The 9,318-nt window shown below is 35.7% G+C and overlaps 1 protein-coding gene across 1 annotated transcript in view; it reads right to left on the bottom strand.

Annotated features, from left to right (window-relative positions):
• The window catches only part of LOC106871452 (dynein axonemal heavy chain 5), a 358,231-nt gene that overhangs the window by 326,181 nt on the left and 22,732 nt on the right, over positions 1 to 9,318 (bottom strand). Inside the window, exons 2-3 of the mRNA XM_014917924.2 lie at positions 6,537 to 6,580; positions 3,693 to 3,782 (exon numbers count right to left, since the gene is read on the bottom strand). Of these exons, the coding sequence (XP_014773410.1) occupies positions 3,693 to 3,782; positions 6,537 to 6,580 (134 nt within the window). The remainder of the gene's footprint in view (positions 1 to 3,692; positions 3,783 to 6,536; positions 6,581 to 9,318) is intronic.

The following is a 9,318-nucleotide window of genomic DNA, read 5'->3' as shown; positions in this document are numbered from 1 at the left end:
ATGCCCTTCCTAACGCCAACCACTCAGAGAGTGTAGTGGGTGCTTTTACGTGTCACCCGCACGAAAACGGCCACGCTCAAAATGGTGCATCTCATGTGCCACCCGCACAAGAACCAGTCCAGGGGCACTGGCAACGATCTTACTTGGCTTGCCGGGTCTTCTCACGCACAGCCCATTTCCAAAGGTCTCGGTCCGTAGTCATCGCCTCGGTGAGGCCCAATGTACGAAGGTCTTGCCTCACCACCTCAGCCCAGGTCTTCCTGGGCCTACCTCTTCCACGGGTTCCCTCAACTGTTAGGGTGTGGCACTTTTTCACGCAGCTATCCTCCTCCATTCTCACCACATGTCCATACCAGCGCAATCGTCTCTCTTGCACGCCACAACTGATGCTTCTAATGTTCAGCTTTTCTCTCAAGATACTTACACTCTGACGGGTATTCACATTGACATTACACATCCAACGGAGCATACTGAAGAAAATTTGTAAAAATAATTTGCACCAATATTTTACTGCTGCTTAGTTTATTACACACAAAAGGATACAATATATTTTTAAATAAAAGCATTCTTATGCCTGATAAACACCTCTCCTATACTTTTTTTTTCATTTCAATGTATGTGAAAAATCCAGTTTCAGAATGGAGTTTTGGATTAAATCAGTAGATTATACTTCGTCTATTTTAAGAAATTGACAAAACTTTTCTTAAAATATACCTGATGCATAAACACATAGTTGAAATTATGGAAATTTTTTCTGCCAGAAAGTTCCCATGTAGTATGAATATCGTAAGATTTAGGTGTTAGTTAGTTCACACAAATTGTACGTAGTGGAATTACAATTCTGTTTAATTAACACAAGTATCTCATCTTTTTCCTGATCATACCATGAAGAATGCAGATAAAGATCTTTCTTAAATTCATCATTTTTAACCTCAGTTACATTTAAAAGAAAAGAAAACTATTAATTATTTATATATGTATCATAACTTATCTTTTATTTTTTTATCTGTTTATCCAAAGGAGGATGCTTATAATTATGTTATATCCTTTAAGATATAGAGATTCTTTAACCAGATATCTAGTTAAAGTAATTTCAGCAATTAGAAAGGGGCATTATCCTAACTTGAGTGCAAGAATCCTTTTTCAAATACTGGCCAATGTTAAGACTGCTATTACCTACTGAAATGTAGTGACTCACTATTCTTTATTAAAATATGCTGAAGAAAAACATTAATTGTTTGTCACATTCAACTTAAATTTTACATGTTGACAAAGATTATGGTTTCTCCACTTTTTCTATATCTTGGGCAGGTTTGATACAACTTTTTTAAGGTAGTCTAGTTAACTCAGTTATTGTTTAATACCATGTAACTCCCTTTGACTAGATCAACAATCAATGCATATTTCAAGGCATATCCATTCCATTTGGTGCATGTTTATCTCCATCAGCCAATGTATCCACCGATTCTTCAGATTATGAACTGTATTTTGTGGAAGGTTTGCTGCTATTTCTAATAGATTGAGTGACCAGATTATCCATGCTATCATGCTTATACAATACTTTTGTCTCATTGTTTTGTTTTAGACAAGCAGACCAACTGTCAGGTCAACAATCACACTATAGATCTGTGTCCTTAACTTAGATAGTGAAGTGAAACATGCAACACAGCTATCTTCAAGAGGAAATTTTACATTCATGAATGATGATAAATGTACAATAAAGCATTTTGAATTAATAAATAGAAAGTTAGAGAAATCAAAGTAAAACAGTTTTCCCAAGTTCAGATTTCTCTCAAACCACAAATCCCGGCTTGTTTATTATAAATGCTTTCACTTTTAAAGTAATCACAACTTAAATACTCTATTATTTTTTTCATTTTATTGGCATCAATCACTGGACTGTAACCTCAGTGAGTCATCACCTTGTAATATAAATTTTAAAAAAATAAATGCATATATATTCTAAGTTCAAATGTTTGGATGCAAAGAGCATGTTTCAATGATTTGGATAAGCAATCCAAAGAGTTAGAGCAGAGAAGAAAGACTTCAATGTCATACACCTTGATCTGGCAAATACATTTGGATCACTCTCACACAAGATGATCCAACTGGCTCTTGAGATGTATCATGTCCCAAAGAACATACAAATAGTATCGAAAAAGTACTTTCATAGCTTTTTGATATGATTCTCCACAAACGATTTTACAATAGACTGAATCAGTCAGGAAGTTGGTATAGCAATGGGCTGTGCTATTTCTCCAGTATTGCTTGTGCTGACTATCTTGGAGGCAGTGATGAGTAGTCCATGTCTAGCAGACCTTGGAAGTGAATACTGAATGCTTCCTGTAAGAGTCTTTATAGATAACATTATAACATTACAGTACAAGGGAAGACTAGAACATAGGCTACTGAAGCAGTTTGATAAGGTAGCCACCTCATCTAGAACAAGCTTCAAGCTTAAAATGTTGTGGAGCTTCTCACTATGGAAGGGGTTAGTATTTGATAAGGTCCCATTCACTGAAGTCAAACAACCCTTTCCAACACTGAAGCACTTTGGAAGGCGGTATGACAACTTGAATGACATGAAAAATGAAATTGAAACCAAAGAAATGGCAGAGGGAAGCTTGTAAGCCTGTCTGGTTAATATAAAATTTGATGCCTGAAGGTCAAGCAGATACTAAAGTTTCTCTGGTTTTTGCCAATATATATCAGCACTAGCACAGTGGGAACAGTTGAAGCCAAGATTAATAAATGCACAAGAAAATGACTTGGTGTCCAATTGGCCTGACTGGTGTTGCTCTCCAGAAACAAGACAAGACTGTGAGGTCAGTTCAACCCAGGCTGAGAGCAGGCAGAAAATCAAGAGTTCAGGAGGTGCTGGCTGCAGTAAAGGAGGAGCTCGAGTTTAAAGAAATAGCAGGATACCAATAGGCAGAGACTAGGTTCAATGATGTGGTAGTCAAGGGCAAAAAGAAAATCAAAGAGAGACATGGTAATACAGGAAATTCAGGGGAAGAGAATACCAAGAAAATCCAGAAGGCAATCCAACAGAACCAACACAGCTAATGGACGAAATGAGAAATTGAACACCAAAGAAGTCTCAGCTGGTATGACATATGGCATATGGTTCTTTTGTTGAACTGCTACGTTATGAGGACGTAAACACACCAACACTGGTTGTCAAGTCATAGTGGGGGACAAACACAGATACAAAGACACACAGACACACACACACATGCACATACACGCATATACACACATACATGATGGGTTTCTTTTCAGTTTCCATCTACCAAATCCACTCACAAGGTTTTAGTCAGCCCATGGCTATAGTAGAAGACACATGCCCAAGTTGCCACACAGTGGGACTGAATCTGGAATCATACGGTTGTGAAGCAAATTTCTTACTACATAGCCACTCCTGTGCTTACATATAAATGTGTGTGTGTGTGTGTGTGTGTGTGTGTGTGTGTAGTACTATAGTGACTTGAAAATAAAGATCTATTTTTAATTTCAGCAAAAGGCCTGTAATTTTGCAGGAAGGAGTTAGTCAATGACATTGGCTCCAGGACTAAACTGGTAACAAAATCAATCAGGGGTGAAAGGCAAAGATGACGCCAGCGGGATTTAAACTCAGAATGTAACAAAACAGCATTCACAAAAATAACTACAGGCGAAGGAAGTAGACTTACAGATATTTTCCTTTCTTCTTTAACTGCTTGCAGCTGTTTTTCTAACTCCTTCTTGGCTTCTTCTAGCATAAGCATGTTTTTCCGGAGGAGCTGAAATGAAATCAGAATACAAATCTTCTCAGAAGCAGATAATACTCATGTATTCAGAATGTTATCTGTTGACTACAGAAACAAATTATAGATGTAGGACATCTTAGTAACTGATTTGTTAATATTGATTGAATTACAATTATTCTATTAACTGAAATTTTGACCATCGTATGGAGCAGATTACAAAAGGAAAGACTTAATTTTAGACTATGATATAAAGAATTGTTTTACGGTGGTATACAAGTAAATATTTGGAACTGCATCTAATTTAAGCTTTCTAATTTATTGAGCTATAACTCATTCAGTAACTTTGATGATCTGGTCCAGTAATTAGATATTTCTGTGACTACTTCTCTCTGAGGCATATCTCTTTTACCCTCGAAGCATTTGGCTTTGATGCTACTACACCAGTCTTTGGGTATGATTATTTCCTGTACAACTTTATAAAGGTGACCAAGCCATAGCCTATACTTAAAACTTAATCATTCCCAACATTTTTGATTATCTCCCTTATACTGGAAAAAATTCCTGATTACCTTCACCTGTCTGGAGCGCCATAATTCACAACATAGCAAAGACATGACACAATAGAGGTAAAGAAATTTGAGAAATTTGAAAAGAAAATACGAAACCGGTTCTTTCTCCAAAAACGATGTTACTATACGCAATATATATATATATATATATATATATATATATACATCAAAAGACAAAAATGAACAAGCTTTTGACATGTTATAGATATTTCAAAATTATGATGCTATGATGCTAAGTATTTCCATTATTTTGTCCAACCCCTGTATATATATATATATATATATATACATATATACAGGGGTTGGACAAAATAATGGAAACACCTAGCATCATAATTTTGAAATATCTATAACATGTCAAAAGCTTGTTCATTTTTGTCTTTTGATTTATTTTTAGTGTTGCTTAATATGTTTTGCTAAAATTGCTGTTTATTTTCAGATATCATCAGAAAAAAGTAATTAAAATTCATGCAAATGAGGTCAAATTGTTGGTGCTTGTATGGCAGGCGCTAACGTAACAAAAACACCCGAAATGTTTTGGTGTATCAAGAAGTACTGTCTCAAAAGTAACGACAGCTTTTGAGAAAGAGGGAAAAACCTCCTCATCAAAACAAAACTCCAGAAGAAAACTAAAACTTTCAGATAGGAACTGTTAGACTCTTACACAAATTGTTAGAAAGGATCACAAAAGTACAACTCCCAAAATTACTGCAGAGCTTAATGACAACCTTGAGAACACAGTTTCCACAAAAACTTTTTGCTGGGAGCTGTACAAAGCCAGATTCACAGGATGGTTGCAATCAGAAAACTACTACTTTCAAAAATAAATGTTGCAAAGCATTTAGAGTGGAGTAAAATCCCATAGAATTGTTCCCTAGAGCAGTTGAAGAATGTTATTTTCTTGGATGAGTCATCCTTTACCTTATTTCCAACCACCGGCTGAGTATATGTGTGGAGACAACCAAAAGAATTATTTGACCCAGACTGCCTTCTTCCAACTGTTAAACATGGAGGAGGATCTGTGATAATCTAGGGAGGGTGGCTATATCTTGGAAATCTGCCAACCCAATTGTTTCCCTTCATGGCAGAATTAATAGTCAAGACTGTTTAAGCATTTTATCTGATCAAATTCATCCTATGGTTGCGGAACTGTTTCCAGAGGGAAACACAATCTTTCAGGATGATAATGCACCAATTCACACAGCTAAAGTTCTTACTGAATGGCACGAGGAACATTTGAGTGAAGTTGAACATCTTATCTGGCCACCATAGTCCCCAGATTTCAATATTATTGAACATTTATGATGCATTTTAGGAAAATAAGTAAGGAGTCGATATCCTCCACCATCATCACTACAAGAACTGGAGACTGTTTTAGCTGAAGAATGGACAAAAATTCCTTTGGAAACAATTTAAACTTAGTATGAGTCTATAGCTCATAGAATTCAAGCTGTAATTACTGCCAAAGGCTGTCCTACCCCATATTAAACTAAATTTGTTTGAAATATTAAGGTCTTTCCATTATTTTGTCCAACCCCTGTATATATATATATATGTACATTTTTTTTATGTCTGTCTTTCCCTAGTCCCAAATAGACAAATACAGCTTATTTTGGCATTCTTTTATAACCAGTTGCCTTTCCTTTTGCTAAACCTTACCTGTCTTTTTAAACATTTTTGGTAAGGACAGCACCAACAGGAGATTTGTTGATTGGACATCAGCAACAGTATATGTGTGTGTACTGGCTAAAAATATTAACTGCTGTAAGTTTAAATGAATAGCTTGAAAGATATTAGGAATAGTTTTCTATTGAACTATTTAAACTGTTACCAGCTGCATTCCCAATCTTTGAACTATGTCAACAAAACCCAAGCAGTAGCTTAGATTATATCGTAGATTGCTGAAGAGATACATGTGTAACATTTATTATTTAAGATATTTGTTTCTTTATAATCCAAAATGTATGGTTTATGCTGCAATGGTCAAAATAAAGTCATTTTCTCTAGAATCGAAAGTTAGTTTACTTAATTCTTTTGTTGTAAGGTGACAGCCTTTCTTTCATTCTTTTGCTTGTTTTACCAGTTCCAGTCAAACTGTCTTACTCATGCCAGCATGGAAAACAGATGTTAAATGATGATGATGATGATGGTGTGTGTGTGTGTGTGTGTGTGTGTATGTGTGTGTGTGCATACAAAATACAAAGAAATGTACTCCTACCTTTGATGGCGTTTTACTAAGGCCAGAATGAGCATGGGTGGTAGCTGAAAAGAGAAATATGTAAATAACCATTAGATATTAACATCATTTTGGATCAGCAACTCAAGTAAAAGTTCCATTAATTCAGTATCCAACAATACAGAAAATCCAATTTTCTAATACGCTTTTTGACATTAGATCTTTCTTTTTTTTTTTTCCTTGTTATTGTCATTTGCTTGCTTTTAAGAGCACACAAAGAGAAATACAAACTGCAGTCTTTACTACTTTATCAATAAGGCTGAAATCTATGAAAAAAATTGTACCTGTAACATGAACATATCTACTATTTAGGAAATCATATATTGAATTTCATGCATTAAATTTACAATGTTTATACCACATTAGTAATCATTTATTTTATGCATTGAATAATATTTGGCATTCAGATTAGGCTGTCAAATGTAAAGTTTACTTATTTACATTTTCTTATATTTCAGGAAGGTCATTCTTTTTTCTGGGTTTTTTTTTTGGGGGGGGGGGGTGCCAAATAAATACATGCATTATATATTTGTTATTCACATCAGCTTTATCATTGTTCTTATTTTAGTGTCCTTTGTCTGAAATCTTTTACCACACATCTTGTGACCTCTTCAGTAATTCCCCCATCCCATGTGGCTCTTCCTGTTCTGTTTAGTCCAGAGAATGGACGAAAGATTTCAGACAAAGGACACTAAAATAAGAACAATAATAAAGCTGATGTGAAGAACAAATATGTAATGTGTGTGTTTATTTTGCAAAAAAGAAAAAGACCATCTCCAAGTATAACTATATTTGTTTCAACACATGATTTCACACCAGGAATCTTGTAAAACAAATTCATATAGGTTTATTCACCTTGTTTTGAATCGGTCATGCATTATCTTGTAGCTTCAAGATTTTGATGATGTCATTGCTTGCTTTTAGAATTACATTGTAAGGTAGATGTGAGAGGCTGGATCTGACTCTTTGAACATTAAACTGATAGAATATTTTGACTGTCTTATTTGCCTTGTTATGCAATAAGTTATAATGCTTAATGTATAACTTATAAATTACCATCCATATATGTTTTATATATAGGAGAGACAATTAAGGCTCAAAACCCACCATCCGAACGTGGCAGATCCCAGCGCCACCTTGACTGGCTTCGGTGCTGGTGGCATGTAAAAAGCACCAGCCAATCGTGGCCGTTGCCAGCCTCCTCTGGCCCCTGCACCGGTGGCATGTAAAAAGCACCCACTACACTCATGGAGTGGTTGGCGTTAGGAAGGGCACCCAGCTATAGAAACACTGCCAGATCAGACTGGAGCCTGGTGCAGCCTCCTGGCTTCCCAGACCCGGATCGAACCGTCCAACCCATGCTAGCATGGAAAACGGACGGTAAATGAGGAAGTAAGTAAAAGGGAAGATGTTCATCTAGTAGTATGAATTAGTTAACAGAAATCTATAGGAATGAATGTCCACCTTACAATTATTGTCAAATCCTTACAAAAAGCAAAGTCTATCAAGCAAGAAAAATGTTTTATTTTATCTAAATACTCATGAAGAACAAATATATTATTTAGGTGTCATGTGTTAAACATCGAATGTTGACTTTTGTGTAGTCATTCAACTTTGTGATATCAAGATCTTCATTAAATAAATGACACAATTTCAAAACTTCCATTCTTCCTGAAACTTGCCAACAGTACACTTGATGCACCACAAACCCCTGTTCCTTCTTCTTTTCCTTTTTTTTTTTAGACTTAGTCACTGTTCACTTCCTGTGCATATTCTATGTACTGTTCATGCAGTAAATTATGAATTTTCTGATGAGTTTTAGTGCACCTGAGCACTGTATGCAATAAGTTAATTATCAGAAATGATCAGCTGAGCTAGTGATTAATTTTTCAGAAACTCATTTTCCTTGAAATACATATTAACCTTCTGAAGGAAGAATTTCTTCAGATGTTCTTCTGTCATAAGTTGGTTAATGAGAGTAAAAAGAAAAGGAATTAAATGTTTTCTATGAGTATTCATAGTAAACATACAAAACCAAATAAGTTACTTTAACTATTATTATAAACTAGCTTATTGTAGTATTTTATATATCAATAAGGTACAAAACAAGGTACATTATAATCACAGATACAAACATTCACATATGCACTGAGTTGAAATGCTGTTTGATTTTTCTTTTCAGCACTGAACGTTCACCATCCCATTTCCATTGCACACACACACACACACACACACACACACACACACACACACACACACACACACACACACACACACACACACACACACACACACACACACGCACAAACATTCACATACCCCCACCTCACTTTACATGCACACACACATTCTCACATAGTCTTGAAACATGGACTTTTTCACCTCTTCCTTCGTTATTCATCTATCACCCCTTCCTTTCTCATATGTTGTGACAGAAAACAGAAGATACGCTCTTTGCCACTTCCTCTCTCCCATTGCTATTACTTTCTCTCTCTCCCTCTCAGTCAGGAGTATTACTCTCACTCTCTCTCCTTCACTGAATTACTATTTTCTCTCCTCTCCTTTCACTTATACTTTTTCTCCTACTCTGTCTCCGTGATTTTGGACAAATATGTATATATATATCATCATCATCATCATCATCATCATCATCATCGTTTAACGTCCGCTTTCCATGCTAGCATGGGTTAGACGATTTGACTGAGGACTGGTGAACCAGATAGCTACACCAGGCTCCAATCTCATTTGGCAGAGTTTCTACAGC

The sequence above is a fragment of the Octopus bimaculoides genome, chromosome 10 (genome assembly GCF_001194135.2).
Source record: "Octopus bimaculoides isolate UCB-OBI-ISO-001 chromosome 10, ASM119413v2, whole genome shotgun sequence".
In the NCBI taxonomy this organism is placed as follows: domain Eukaryota; kingdom Metazoa; phylum Mollusca; class Cephalopoda; order Octopoda; family Octopodidae; genus Octopus; species Octopus bimaculoides.
This window is presented reverse-complemented; position numbering and strand designations above follow the sequence as displayed.